Source organism: Argiope bruennichi, chromosome 4, assembly GCF_947563725.1.
Source record: "Argiope bruennichi chromosome 4, qqArgBrue1.1, whole genome shotgun sequence".
NCBI classification, from domain to species: Eukaryota; Metazoa; Arthropoda; class Arachnida; order Araneae; family Araneidae; genus Argiope; species Argiope bruennichi.
This window is the reverse complement of record NC_079154.1, coordinates 34,202,927-34,219,213: the sequence shown is the minus strand read 5'-3', so window position 1 is coordinate 34,219,213 and position 16,287 is coordinate 34,202,927. Positions and strand designations below refer to the sequence as shown.

Sequence of the window (16,287 nt, the reverse complement as noted above, 5' to 3'; positions counted from 1 at the left end):
AAAATAAGATTGGCAATAATAGTTTTTACCTTTGGTGGACTTTTCTTCCGTTCTTCCAAAAATTTAAGGAATGCTTTAGTAGATGTAGAATTTAGAATATCAAGTTCCTAAAAAAACATAAATTTCAAATTTAGTGTTTTTTAATGAAAATACTATTTACTATACTACTATAACTTCATTTTCATGAAATTGTGACATTTCTTATACACTGCAGTAGGACTCAAAAGTTATAAAATATTTTTATGCAATTATTTAGAATAATTATTAGAATTTAAAATATTCTAAAAGTCAATGTAATTAATAATATGGTGGAAAGTTAATGAAATTTAAGCATTTAGTACCTGTTAAAACTTTTAAAAAGGTTTTGTTCTTTTAAAAAAGAAAACTGAAAGTGGCATTTTTTTCTAATTTGTAAATTTAAACATAGAATTTAATCTATAAAGCGTAATTTATCAATATATTTATTTTATTCCATGAAAAATATCGTCTGATGTATTATAATTAAAGCGAGTCCTTAGTATTATACAGACAACTAATTCAGATGGATCTTATTAAATAATGATTTCCTGATTGATTAGGAAAATCTCGCATGATGATAATCTGATACTAGAATACTTGAAAATTACAAATGCAATTAGGCAGATCCGTCAAGAATCATAAAACGGAAACCTTCTCAATGCGGTATGACATCGTAGTAAAATAACTGCTGGAAAGTTCTGTAACTCGAATAGCAATATCCTGTCAATTCCTCGTTGTTACATATAAATATTTAACAAACAGCCTTTATGCCTAACTAATATTTGTATACTTAACTTGAGAAAATCCCGTTTTTGTGAAAGCAAAAATAACATTCTTAGATATAACAAGGCTGAAAGTTTATGATATTCGGTTCACAGAGATTCTTCGGGAATTTTTATATGGAGATAGCTTACGCACCATCATTAGTGTTGATGAGTTAATTTGATGATTGTGTTATATTTGTATAAAAAGAGGAACATAAGAATCGATTGTCCATTACACTGCATTTCGAATTTAAGACAGGTACTGTAACTGTATTATGTTATAGAGAAAATTATTTTTAATCTCATGTAAATCTTTCTCTGAAGACTGTTAGAAGCACATTGAAGACAGTTATTTTAGAACTTCTGATAAATGATGCTGAATAAATGTTTCTTCTTGAATGATTTATTGCAAAAATACACAAATCTTTTTATATTATTAGAATATTAGGCGAGTGAATGGCTGGCGAAGTGTACTGATTTAAGTACAGCATAGCATGATCGGTACGAATTGCCAAATCTGTACGCATCCATTATTAAAGCCTTTTCTTTTCTAGATACTAAAGGTTTTTAAATTTTGAATTAAAAATTTATTTCGTCACAAGCTACGTGTTATGACATCATTTAGAACATGAAAGTCTGTGTGAAAAGAGTAGTATATCTTCGTGGAATAGATACTGGCAATTAATTTATCACATTCTGGCAGTTTTTGGGTTCATCTATAGTCCCGAAAAAAAAAATTCTATTTATTTCGTCATTTTACAGTTACCTATTTCATAATGTTGAGCATGTAGGTTCAAAATTTTATTACAGAAAGTCAATTATTATATATTCCCATATTTTCTGATCCAAATTCCACTTTTTTTATTTAATTATTTCTAATATGTGCTCTAAAAAATTATTGACTCCGTTGGTTCCTATCTCATGAGCGAAGGGACAAAAATTCCTACGCGTATTTTTTAAAGATACCTAAGATTCCCTTTCATAAGTCGACACTGTCAAAGAAATCTCGATTGATATCTCGCAATAAAATCACTAAAGGGAAAAATTATATCACTTTCACTCTTGTCTTATGCGATCGAATGCACCACGTCTCCCGGGATAAAATAAATTAAAATTCATTCAAAAAATCTTTTCCTTTTGGCTGCGTAATAATTTTATTTATCCGCTGAAAAATATTTAAAGGACAAGTTAATTTATGCCTCAAACTTTCCTTATTCTTTTGAAAAGAGAAGAAAAAAGTGTACACCATTTTACCTCTGAGCTTAATCGTGGTGTCTCTTTTTCTCGGTGAAACCAAGTGTCGCAAGGTAAATAAAATCCTTGTTTAAAAGTTTCTTTCATCTTCATTTCTTTCCTGCGAGTCTCCTGAAAGTAAATAATTTCGTGAAATAGATAGATTTATCATATTTAGGCACTAAAATTTTCCATTTATTTGGCATTTATTAATATTTTTATACTCAGATATAATTAAAGAACTAAAAGATCCATAAGAGTATATTTTATAATAAATTAAATTGCTGTAATTCTGTATCAATTTTTTGTATGATTGATTTTTATTAATATCACAAATTAATGCGGTAGAAAATTTTATAAATAATTGAAATTGGAGAATAATAAATTATAAAAAATGCCTAGTTAATAATTGAAAACAGGAGTGAATAAAACGTGTTTGAAGTTTTTTTTTTTTTTTAATATAATATAATTTAAAATAAGTATTTCTCAGAGATGTTTCTAAAGTTTGGAGTTGATCATTTCATTTAATAATAAACAATAATGTTTTGTCTTTCAGCATTCTACGGGTCAGATAATTTGATCTAGAGTTACCTATAACCTAATATCTTATCACAGATAATTTACTTTTATCACAAGTTTATTTATTTGGCAACTAGGAAAATTAAGTTTTTAATCGACTTGCTTGCGGGCGCCTTCAATTCACCAGCCCTAGGCAACTGCCTAGTCTATCTAGTTGGAAATTCGCTACTGAGTCTTTTATAGTAAAAAAGCATTCCTTTTGATTTTTTTTAAAAAAAGCATTCCTTATTAATGTGCTATCAGGAATATAAATTAGTATTTATACTTTGTTCAAATTTTGTTTGGAAATGTTAAATGAAAGAATTGCTTTCTTCTTGATAGGACTTCCAATCAATGACGAGATGTACTTCCTTAGGGAATGGTTGTACCGTGGTCCTTAGAACTCAACCACAGTTTCAGCCAGTGTTGCCATAGCGGCGGTCCGGTCATTCAGTTTTTTATTCGTGTGCCCTCGAGGCGGTGCGGAGTGTCAATGATATGACTTTCTAATAGGACATCAGAAAAAAGGGAAACAGTTGAATCGCCATTTAACGAAATTTTCTGCAGAACTTTATGTGTTATTTTCTCTCTAAATTACGAAAGTTCATTTCTGCTGATACAAAAAAGTTTACATTGTTTTTATGTACTTTTGTAGTTTACCGATGTCTTATTTACCTAAGTTATCCGTGTGTGTGGTGGCTGGCGCACGTATAAATCTGTCGTGGTTACAGAGTCCTCTATGTCGAGAGTAATACCACTGGGGGTACTGAATCAGAGTTGATCGTTCTCTGATTCAGGTCTAAATTACGATCTGTGGATCAGTGAATGAAATGCATGAATGAAGTCCACCCCGTAAAAAGGGTTGTGACGCATGAAGTAGCTGAGTCGTACTCTTGATCCTAGATGGCGCTACTGAAAAAACAAGAGACGCTCATTCAGCTTAAATCACTGCCAGATAGCTGTCAGTGGGCTTGTGAAGTGCCATAAGTCACAACACGTGCACACACACCTAAGTTATGACAAAATTAAACAAATCGGATGCTATGAAAAATTACAGCATCAAAAGCTGTTAAAAAAAGCTATTAAATTTTCTCTACATTGAAGAAGACTAATTGCTAAATAATCTATACAGCTGCAGGCTAATCGAATCTGTTGAAACAATTTTATTCCGTTTGGCTTATTAACTTGTTTCAATAGCAGATTTTTGTTTATTTCCCATTCTGTCATTGAGATATGAAATTTATAATAAACTTCAATTTTCTTATGAGGTTCTTATTCTTGCATACTTGATAGAAATTGCCTGAGAATCGAAACTACTGAAATCGTTCCCGATTGAGTCAGAGACGTGCTCTTATTAAATGGCGCTCAGGGCAAATCCCAATTACACCCTCCCTTTTTCTTTAAAAAAGCTATAATCTTCATATCCCCCCCTCTTCAAAACTTTAAGCCTTTCCTCCAAACGTTACCGTTTTCTCTCCAAACGTTTCACCCACTCCCCTTTCATAAATCATAATATTTTGAGATTAAAAGTCGAAGTTAAACCAAATAATTATAACTAAAACATTTTTTGAACTAATAGGTCCTCAAGCACTGCATTTTAATTATTCAAAGATTAACTAAAATGATTATTAAAATAAGATAATATAAGCAATTATAAAGTCAATAATATATAGAAATTTTTCCCCAAAAATAAAACAAAGGACTTAGGACATGAAAATATTTTGAATTTTTATATAATATATATTTGTTCTAGAATTCAATAAGATTGATTATCTGACTGCAGAAGAGTAGTTTGATTAATTACTAAATATCAAATATTGAGCAGCAATTAAAGAATTATTTGCTTTAGAATTCAAACTGAACCAGTATGACAGAACTAAAACCCCAATGAAGAATTTGTAGCTGATTGTTATGAACGAGGATAGAACCTGGGACCTAGCGGTTCGCAGCCGACACATTACTCGTGTTTCGAAGCTATTATCTGGCTTATAAGGTTCACGAGAGAAGAGAAGAACGATATGGCTGTTGGGTGGTGACGTATTAGCTGTTGAGTCTTATGCGCCCGTACCCATTTGAGTAGCGCCAAGCGTTATGGCGAGCGTGTGTGGTTGCCGTTACGTCAAGTGAGTCTGACGACTTTGTGTTGTTGCGTCAAGTGAATCTGACGACTTTGGGTTGCTGTAGGTAGATGGCGCCACAACAGCTGTACGAAGGTTGAAGCTTCATCGTCCGAGGTCACCAATGTGGTGAATTGTTATGAGCGAGGATAGAACATGGGACCTTGTGGTTCGCAGCCAGTAACAAGACTATAAGACAACAGAAATACTCATATGTCGTACCTGTTATCTGGCTTATAAGGTTCACCACAAGCAAAATGATATTATGGGCAAAAAGAAAGTTTCTTTCTAGTATTTTGGTTCGAGAATACAAGGTAATGGAATCATTCCAACCTCAAAAAATGTCCGAAATATCTAATTAATAGTAGTTCATTATTCTATGCTCATCATCTTTCAACACATGAATGTTGTTGTTGCTGTTATTTGGGCATAATATCTGTTCTGAGCACTTTATTATTAATGAAATTTATTATATAGTTTTTCTCATTTATTTTCATTTACAGTAATACTAAACTATTTATTATTACTTATTATTACTATTAACAATTATTGGTAGGAAGGTTCGATGAATATAAATTTGATCTTTAAAACTTAAGTAGGATTTCACATTTACTCTGTGTTGTGTTGTGACTTATGGCACTTTACAAGCCCGCTGATAGTTATTTGTCAGCTATTGAAATCGAATGAACGTCTCTTGCTTTTTCAGTAGCGCCAGCTAGAGCCAAGAGTATGACTTAGCTATTCACACATCACAACCCTTTTTACTGTGAGGACTTCATTCAAGCATTTCATTCATTCATCTACAGATCGTAAATTAGACCTGAATCAGAGAACGATCACCCCTGATCCAGTACCCCCAGTGGTATTACTCTCGACATGGAGGACTTTGCGACCACGACAGATTTACACGTGCGCCAGCCACCACACACAGCCACATTTACTCTAGTTTTATCAAATACTGCTTCCATAACTCTTTTAATTTATGGAGATGTATATAGCTTTTACTTATTAGCACTATGCCCCCAGCTTGTGTAATAGGAATTCTTTTGTTTGATGCTAATAGAACATCTGTCACTGGGGGTTTGTCAAAGTTTTCAGGAGACCATAATTTTTATTTTCATAAAATAAATAAATAAATAGTTAAAATTATAATAATTTTCATAATATGCGAATTAATTAATAGTAAATAAATAAAATAAAATAAAAAGTTTATAAAATAAATGAAAATTTGCGTGGCATCAGTGTAGTGCTATCAGCATTTGCTCGATAGTTTTGGCCCACCGTAGTACCATCGGACAGCATAGTGTTAACATCATAAAAAATTTTCAAACGTTCTTAACTCGATCATTAACATCAGATGCGACGGAACTCAAATAATGATTTGAATTTGAGAATTTTCGGAATAACTCAGTCTAATATGGAATCAAAAGAAACGAATCTTCATTTTCTTTTACAAAAGTTTTATTATAATTCTGTGGAGGATGAATTTTCCCCTAAAAATAATTAATTTTCCCCAGAATTTTGTGCTTCCTGGTAATAGCGTCTAGACACCTGTCCTACTCTAGTTATGCCATTGGATTTGGTCCTACTTCTCTTTCGGACAACCCTTTTTCAGGGACATAATGAGAGTGTTTATGACACTGCATTGTCATATGATTTCAATTCATATTTGAATATTTTACCTTCTCCAAAGATTTGCAATCAAATACAATTTATATAATATGAAGGAGTTTGATAAAAAAAATCAGTTGAAGTAATACTATTTTTCTCATTTCAAGGAAATATGTATATACTTTTTTCTGCTCTGCTGTTTCAGAAATTCCAGGTATGGGTTTCTTGCTGACTTCTGAAACATGCAATGCTTGAGGTGGTCTTAGGCTAGGATCAAACACTTTTGGTCGAAACGCTTCTTGAACTTTTTCTGGATTTAGAAACGCATATTCTTCTGTATCTTTGGAGTCATCTGCTTTGTCACCGATTAACTCTTCGCAGGCTTTGCAGAATTTCGTTGTTGATACTCTCAAACGGTCTTCCTGAAAGAAAAAGAAAAAGGAGAACTCAGTAAGGACAATTTTGAAATATTTTATTGAAATGGATTTTTGTGTGTCAAAATGATCGTTAACTCTTTGATTGCTAATGGAACATATAGCATGCCATGTTTTAAAATTATTACAGGGATAAAAAAAAATTTCTTTTAAGTTCATTTTAATACATTTCAGGCGCAAATAAAGGACAAATCTATATATTATATTAGCTACAAATCTATATAAATTATCCAGATGTCTCAGCCCGTTTTCTCACTAAAAGCTATTGTTTACTTAAGATTTCCGTTTTATGTATGTGTTCGCCAGTTTAGATATAGAGATTAGCACTGCATATTTTTTGCAATAAATACTGATTTTATAAAATAAATATATAAAGGAGATTTCATAATAATTAATAATAATCAATCTTTATAAATAATATTTTTGATTAGGAGCTGTAATGTACCATTAGGCCAAAAACCAACCCAAAAACGATTTTTTTTTCTTCAGTAATAAGTTACAATTTCTGGTTTAAAAACCTCCGTAGAAAAAATTACAGGCAACAAATTTGTCGTAATTGGAACTTCTTTTCTTCGTTCTCAGATTAAATGACATGAAAAACATTTTTAAAAATTCATTTCAAAAAGTTAGAGAGTTATAGTCGATGTTTAAATAAATAAAGTGAAATAATATGGAATACTGCTTTTATCTCTCCAAATAAATTATGATTCGAAATCGATAGTGATATTATAGCCTATGATGGTCTAGAATAATTCTTATAAGATATCATAGCTAATGTAAAATCCCGGTTAATCATCGAACTAAAGAACACGGGAGTAGAGCGCCGATTTAGATAATGATATTTTAGGTTAAACCCAGAATATATGTTACTTTTTTCTATATAATAATGGTATGTATTTCGGAAATGTTCTAAATGTAAAACGAATTCGAAATTCTCTTTGGAGGCTACACTTATGTTCTTTATTAAAGTTAAAATTGCATTTTTAGAGTTACAATAACTATATCATTATCTTCTTTCAAATATTTTATAAAATATGAATTTAAAAAAACTCAGCAATCTAGATATATAAAAAGCTAACGTACATGACACAGAAATATTCTTATTTCTTTTTGCTGAATGACAGCAGTCAAATGTAAATAAGCTGCCGCAATATTTCAGACTTGCTTTGTTGAACGCTTTTATAGCGACACTTAATTCAGAATTTCGCTTAACCAATTAATAATAAAATACTATTAGAAATACTTGCTGTGTTATCAAAAAATCCATTCGGTCAAAGGAAAGTAGATGTAAAAGAAATCAAGATGATATAAATAGGCGTCAAACAGAAAATTTAATCGAACAGGAAAACAGGCTTACCGTCATTACAATTTGCCTATGGTAACTAATGTTTATTTCTTCTTAAACTATTATCTCACAAAAATGTTTTTTTTTCATTATCTTAAAATTGAAATATATATATAAGTAACAATACTTTTAATGTTACGATAAAATCCAGACGCGTCCGCCAAACTATACATCTCGCAGTTTTGCCAGCGTTAAAATTAAGATAAAACCAGCGAGAGTGGTTTCTTCAAAACTTCTTTGGGAATTCGCTTATAAAGGTGTTATGTCCTTGCCTCTCACATTACCTTCCTAAAAATTACGGATAATGGGTAAAGAGATAACGCCTTAAATGACATTAGCAGATAACAGTTAAGAAATATTAACATTTGGCGTGAAATAATAATTTTTACTGCATCCATCGCTTCATCCTTTGCAAGTTTTTTGGCTATTAATTCCTGGCATGCTGTCAAAAGTATATGAAAATCGAATTTATGTTTTAGACGCGCTTTTTCTAATCAATTAAAATAAAAATGTGACATAGAACTACAATTATAGTCACGAAATCATATACTAAATTTGAAATATTTAAGTCATTATGTTTTCCAATTATCGCGTTTACATGTTTCTAAAAGTACAAACCCTTTTTGGATTTGGCTCAAATTTTGGTAGATACTAAAGATGTTAAATCTGTGTACCGAATTTTATCTGTCTAGCTCTCTTCGTTTTGTAGTTATCCTGTTAACTTATATTCGAACAGTCGTAGAGACAAACTTCTTCTGAATGGATTTTGTCAAAATTTGTCAGAAATCTACAAATTAGGTGTAAAGATCGTATACCAAATTTCATCCGTCTAGTTTAAAGCGTTTTTCGAGTTATCTTTGTCACAGGCAGAAGAGGGATAAATTTTTAAAAACGTGTTTTTCGAACTCAAGGGGATCTAAAACTAGAGATTCGCCAAAATTTCGAGATCGAATTTTTCGACGATTACATGCTTTCTCTATACTTCATAGACGAGAAGATAAAAAGTTACTGCTCATTGACAAAAAGTTTATTGATCGATTTCCCTTAAAGATGTTTGTGAATAATTAAATTGCTTATTAGATAGAATCATTTTGCTATATGATCTTACAGCGAGTTTAAGCTTATCTTCTATAGATGGTGTTCTAACGCCTTCTTCTTCGTCCAGTCTATTCAGAAGGATCAAATATGGGCTGACATCTTTAATGCTTTCCTTCAGGCTTTTCAAGTTTTCAGCCTCTTCCTCATTTCTTCCACTGTAACGAAACATGTACTTACTGAAATATAAGACTTCAAAAACATTTAACAGCATTTTATCAGTTTTGGATAAGGTCATGATAAATTAATAAAAATAAAATTCTATGATTGTTGCTTTGTTAATTTACTTTATCAGTGTGATATTAAATTTTACACTGCAAATGATCTACTTAAGAATCAGTAAAATAACTTTTTTTTAAAGAATATTCGTTAGCAGTCACTTAATGTTCAAGAGCGCTTTTATTTTTTAGATGTTATTAAATTCTGATTAGTTATTAAATTTACCTCAAAGGCTCCGAATAAGAAGATTCTACATCGAATTCTTTCTCCAGTATGCCATCACTGCTATTTTCTGCTGCAACCTGTAACGATGAAACTTAATAAAAACATTATTAAAAAGCTTAAAATAATTTCAAAAAGAAATTTTCAATATGTAAAAGAGAATACATTGTCGCTCTTTGCTCAGTAGCATGGTATAGGACAGAGGTGCCTGAAAGTAAGATAAATGGTATTCTAGCCAAGATATTGTTACAAACCTGTAATTTTGCTTCCCAGTACGACTAGTGTCATCGTAAGAAAGACAGGATGTACGATCTGTCCTGTGCGTGTTAAGCGTCAATGAAAATTCAGAGCTTGGCGACTAACTTGGCGACTTTGGTGACAAAATGGATCATACTGGAAAGTTCGAGAAGTTTCACGACCCATCCAGTAGGAACCGAGATACACCCAGAGACGTCCTGATTGGTCTGGAGATTCTAGACCCGCCCCCCGCAACTATAAAAGACAGGCACTCTCAAGCTGCAGGGGGTGGTGTAAGTGAAGTCGCGTGAGAAGTAGCGAGAAGTTCAGCCGTAGAGAGGCGGTAGAGTGAAGCTCCCAGGAACCCCTCTCCTGCTGGATTCTGTCTATCCGCTTCGTGTGCTGCTGTCTACTGAAGTGTGCTACTATCGTCTACTGTGTTCGTCTCTAATGTACATAATTGTCGTCTTTGTGCTGTCCTGTCATCGTGTAAATAAACGTCGTTGATTTTTTTCTACTGACGCCTGCTGATTGAGCGTTCTCCACACCCTATCACTTCCACTATCCAAACGAACCCGGAAATTTCGTAACAATATTATTTATCCAGCCTCTCATCGAATTTAATTTCTAATTAGCGGAATTATTTTCTCTCCGATGTATCATGGGGAGGGAGGAGGACTCATCCTCCAAAGTAACAGAAATTCTACACGAGCAATTCCCTTTCTCATATTTAATTTCCGCATGCTGTGACTCAATGTTTAGCCCTTTGAGTTTCGTAATATAATGAAGAAAGCCACTTATGAATTTTGAAAGTTTATTTTTCATACGATTGAGTCAAAATTTTAATGCAACGACAATTTTAGTTTTTTTTTAAAAAAGAACACTACAGGCAGTGGTCTCCACAAAACTTTCGCGTATGCTCTCTAATAAAGGTGCTGTCCCAGACAACTCCTTGCATGGCATTGGCGTACAATAATTATGAAATACTAATCTTTGGCATGGATTTAGCATTTTCATTGAATCTATTATGTGGCGCTTGGCGTGCTTTTTTCTTTTTGGCGATTATTAATCTCTGGCATGCGGTTAATAGTATCCGAAAATCGAAATTGTATTTTAGACGCTTTGCTCTCAACCGAATGAAACAAAAAATTTGGCACTGATTCACAAAATCACCTATCAGATTTGGTGTATTTAAGTCATAAGGTTTTTGAGTTACCGTGTTTACATGTTTACGAAAGTATAGACCAACAGACAATCAACCCTTTGTTGGTTTTTGGCTTAAACTTTGACAGGTGTCTACGCTCTAGATGTTAAATCTGCCTGGCGGATCTTATTTATTTAATCTATTCGTTTCGTAGCTACTATGTTAACTTGTATTTGGACAGCCGGGCGGACAGACTTCCTCTGAGGGGATTTTATGCAAAATTTGATAGAAATCTACACATTTGATCTGAAGACCATATACCATATTTTCAATCGTCTAACTCTAAGCGTTTTTGAGTTATCTTTGTCAAACAGACAGACGGGCGTTTTTCAAAAATATGTTTTTTAAAGTGGACGGTCTAAAACGAGGGGATTTGTCAAAATCTTGGTCGAATTTTTAGACGATTAAAATACTTCCTCTTTACTTCGCATACAAGAAGGTAAAAAAAGGCATATTAAATTTCATTTCTTTAAATCATTTCCATTACAGCAGCAAGAGTACTCGAGGCATATTATGATTTTCACACTCTCCCCTCGTAGTCATCAGCTAATTAAAAAGTGCTGATGCGTCCTGGCTATGGTATTATGTTTTTTATATTCACTCTCTGAAACGATTTATTTTTCATCAATTTGGAAATTTGTTCTTCACGATATCCAACGTAAATTTTTTTCCTATTCTGGTATAAGTTATATGAGGGAGATCAAACCATGTCCATCAGATCAATTGGCTACACATTATTAGGAACAACATACGTACTTATGCATTGACCTTTCACAATATCAATTCCAATATCGATTTTAATTCTTCTTATAAAGGTCACTGCAGGTAGGTTTTGATTTCCAAAGCCGTATAATTCATACATAGCATTTTCGGATGTCAATTTAAGTGTCTGAGCGATAGAAATCATTAGAAGACAATAGGAACTCCCAGTATCAATTAAAGTCTGTACTCCATTAGAATTAGTGATTTCTGCTTTCAAATGTGAATTTCTCTTTTTTGAATTTTCGTCAGTGTCTAAAAGATAAACTTTCATCACTTGAAGGATTATTTTAACTCTAGTAGACACAATTTTTAGTTTTATGCCCTATTTTATTACATTTTGGTATAGTAAAACTGGTTCTGATAACGAGCAATCCACTGAAATGTATCAAAAATTGTTACAATCGAAGTCTTTTGATTCACTTTCTGTATAATCCCATATATCTTTTTCTTTTCTTTGAATGTAACAGGAATATCTTTACAGGAATTACGTTTGCCGTAATGCCTTTCTCTACACAGTTGTATAATCCTGTAAGTTGACCTCAAGGTATCATAATCATCCATAGATCATCTGGTGAACCATAAAGGCCACTAAGGCACACGGATAAATCTGATTGATCAGACCACCGCGATAGTAACACTGGTGGGAACTATGGTTGAGCCCTAAGAGTCATTACCGGTCAAGGAACAACCCTTCCAGTGGCGAGCACGTTCCGTCGTCGGTAGAGGTAGCTGCCCCCTACCATTTCTGTACCCACCCGGGTGATGAGAACCAACCACTATACCGGAAGCATCTCATCCTCATTTCCGAGGTACTCCCAGGTGGAAATATATTATCTGGTGAAATACATTAAGATGCATCATTAATAAAATGATCTTTTAATTCTTGAGATATTTTGCGTTATTTCTGATTCGCTATTATTAGGTCACGCAATTTCTCAAAACTTGCTACTTTAATACCATTTTTATTAAATACTTTAAACCATACATTAAAAAAGCCTTTTTAATTTATACTCTTTTTTTCCATGTACTTCTTACATCTTATTAAGCGGAGACAGTTTTTGGCGAAATTTTTGTAGTCTTAACCTTTATCGCTTTAATAAAATCATTTTAACTTCTTTATAATCGTTTGCAGTTTCATCTGCTTCTCTGACGATTAACTGAGTAATGTCGTATGACAATAAGCCAAATAAATGAGTAATGTGCTTTCTCTTATATCTGCTTGATTGGTCAAAATTTAAAGTATAACTAAATATAAAATTATAATAATTTTCGTTCGGATTAAGTTTCTGCTTCAAATTGATGAAGTTCTAATTTTAGCTTCATTTACGTACTGCAAATATTAAAATTCGCAATGGAATTTGTAAGTCTACCTTGTATTTCAATACATAAGTTTTGCAGCTCAAATTTTATTTCTTCCTTTTATCTATGTACTTCAAATTTCTCTTGGCACTTTCATTCTTCATTTTCTTTCCTTCCCTTTAATATTGTCTTCAGCCATTCTTTGGCGCATTCCTCTAGTACTCCTTGTTCCCCAAAATCACCTTTTTCGAATTGCTCATTGTATGAATGTCTTTAACATCTTGTCACAGTTCTTCAGCTAATAATTTTAAATCACATTTTCTTGCTTTATCGAAAATAGCCATTTTTCGCAATTTTTAAATATTTATTTAATTATTTTAAACTTATAAATAGATTATTTAATTCGGGAATTATAAAGCAGCTGGGGATTTTTTATAAATATTTTGCAAATGTTCTTTTATATATTTTGATGAATTTAATTTATGCTTTGAATATGTTTGAATTTTAATTAAATGAGAAATTCTTGCAATAAAACTGAATAATACAGTAAATACACTTCTACTCCATTCTACTATATATATAATTTCTCTGATAACATTAAATATAAAACTATTCTGCATTTTTCAGTTATAAATAAAATATGATCATAGTATCCAAAACAGAGAGATAAACTTTTCTAAATGGATTATGTCAACAACTTGATTGAACCTACAAATTTGATACTAGGATAACATACTAAATTTTATTCTTTCAACTCAATGCGTTTTTAAATTACCTTGTTTAAATCTAAAAATATGTACTCTGTAAGAATCTAAAATATGAATTCATATAAATTTCGATATTGAATATTTTGAAGTTTAAAATATGTTCTCTGTATTTTTGTTTAGTTATTATTTTTTTTTCGAATACGAAGAACATTCTATGCATTTTCGTATAAGTGAAAAAAAATGGCAGTGGTCCCCAAACAAAGCTTTCTTGCATACTCTTAAACATAGGTGTGTTTAAGAGTATGGTAAGAGTAAACAGCTAATGGTATCCAAAAATCGAACTTGAGTTTTAGGCAGGTTTTTCCCAACCGGTTAAAATAAAACTACATTTGTAGCCACAAAATACTCCACCAAAGTTGATATATTTAAGTCATTGCGTTTATAAGTTGTCGGGATTACATGTTTTTGAAAGTACAAACCGACAGATGCTCTTCCCCTCTGTTATATTTGGCCTAAACTTTAACAAGTGTCTATAGATGTTAAATCTGTGTACCGAATCTTATCTGTCCTGATCGTTTTGTAGTAATAGTTAATTTATATTCGAAAAGCCGGACGGACAGACTTCTTCTGAACAGACTTTACAGATTACAGCAGATTTAGAAATCTGCAAGTTTGATGTAAGGACTGTATACTATATTTCAACCGTCTAACTCAAAGCGTTTTAGAGGTATCTTTGTCACAGACAGACAGATGAATTGACATTTCCTTAAAAGGTATTTTTTGAATTTAAGTGAAGTCTCAAAAGTGGAAATCGTCAAAATCTCGAGTTCAAATTCAAAAATTTTGACGATTGCAATACTTTATTTTCTATACTACATATACTAGATAGTAAAAATGATTATTATCACCATGGCACACCCTAAAATTGGTGCTCTCCATGGTGCTAAAATGGGTGCTAAAATTTTTACCTCTCCAGTAAGTGAATCTCTATATATTTAAAATAATTAGGAAAATCAATCATGGGAAACGTTTTGAAACCATTAGAAAAACCATTGAAGATCATTTTGCTGCCTTGCGTTTTGAATATTAATATTATCCTTTTCAGCACACTTTTGCAATCCAAATCCTTTATATTATATTTATACCACCCTTACCAATTCAGAAGGTACGTCCAGCTTAATTTTAAAAAAAGTTTTGAAAAAATTTTGTCTATATAATGAATCCTAGCTAAAAATTGCTTACCTGTTTAATCTCTTCAATAAGAGCTTGCCTTGTGTCATGTTCCAACTTTTGATCAATTTCTTCCATGCATTTTATCTTTTGTTGTGTTGATGGCATTGCTCGATTCCACGGATCAAAATTTTTGTCTTGCAGCACCACAGGTTCCTTTTCAAATATCCACTCTGAAGTTTCCAGATGGCGTTTCTTGGTGGTAGCATTTTTATGCTCATTGCAGCACTTGGGTGAAAATAATGAATAACTATAAAAACACATTCTTAGAATGAGATTACTGTCCACTAATGCAATAGTTTTTTATTATTATTATTTTTTAATCATTTTTACCTCTCCAGTAAGTAAATCTCTATATATTTAAAATAATTAGGAAAATCAATCATGGGAAACGTTTTGAAACCCTTAGAAAAACCATTGAAGATCATTTTGCTGCCTTGCGTTTTGAATATTAATATTGTCCTTTTCAGCACACTTTTGCAATCCAAATCCTTTATATTAATCCAAAACTTAGTGCTGAATGAATTAAATACTTCCCTTTCAGTTTCATTCATAGTGTTTGTAAATGAAACATCAAATAAAAGTTTTCGGAATAGAATACGTAGAATAGAGAAACTATTTTAACAGTCAAACAATTCGAACTTGAGATTTTGACGAATCTTCACACTTCAGAACTTCCTGAGTTCGAAAAAAAAACATTTTTCGAAAATGTTAGGCTGTCTGTCTGTGACAAAGTTAATTTAAAAGAATTCTGAGCTACTTGGATGAAATTTAGTATACGATTTTTACACTAAATTTGAAGATTTTTGTCGAATTTTGAACGATATCCGTTTAGAGGAAGTCTATCTATCCAGTTGTTCGAATAACGAAAAGAGCTAAATGGATAAAATTCGGTACACATATTTAACATTCTATAGTGTAGGCACTGTTCAAATTTGAGCCAAATCTAACGAGAGGTTGACCATCTATATATTGTATATTTAGAAAAATTTAAAATCAATAGCTCAGAAAGACAATGACTTAAGTATATTAAATTTGGTATGGAATTTTGTGACTACAATTATAGTTATGCATCAAATTTTGGTTTCAGTCGTTTGATGAAAAAATTGTCTAAAACACAAATTCGATATTCTGGCGTTATTAACTGCATGTCAGGGATTAGCTGCCAAAAAACATGCCAAGGATGACACAATAAATTCAGCAAAAATGCCGCATTCACGCCAAAAATTAAT

At 32.0% G+C, this 16,287-nt stretch overlaps 1 protein-coding gene across 1 annotated transcript in view; it reads right to left on the bottom strand.

Moving 5' to 3' along the window:
• LOC129966815 (uncharacterized) overlaps positions 1-16,287 on the bottom strand; it is a 30,197-nt gene that overhangs the window by 7,980 nt on the left and 5,930 nt on the right. Inside the window, exons 2-7 of the mRNA XM_056081387.1 lie at positions 15,068-15,305; positions 9,620-9,696; positions 9,189-9,333; positions 6,484-6,723; positions 2,037-2,147; positions 30-107 (exon numbers count right to left, since the gene is read on the bottom strand). Of these exons, the coding sequence (XP_055937362.1) occupies positions 30-107; positions 2,037-2,147; positions 6,484-6,723; positions 9,189-9,333; positions 9,620-9,696; positions 15,068-15,305 (889 nt within the window). The remainder of the gene's footprint in view (positions 1-29; positions 108-2,036; positions 2,148-6,483; positions 6,724-9,188; positions 9,334-9,619; positions 9,697-15,067; positions 15,306-16,287) is intronic.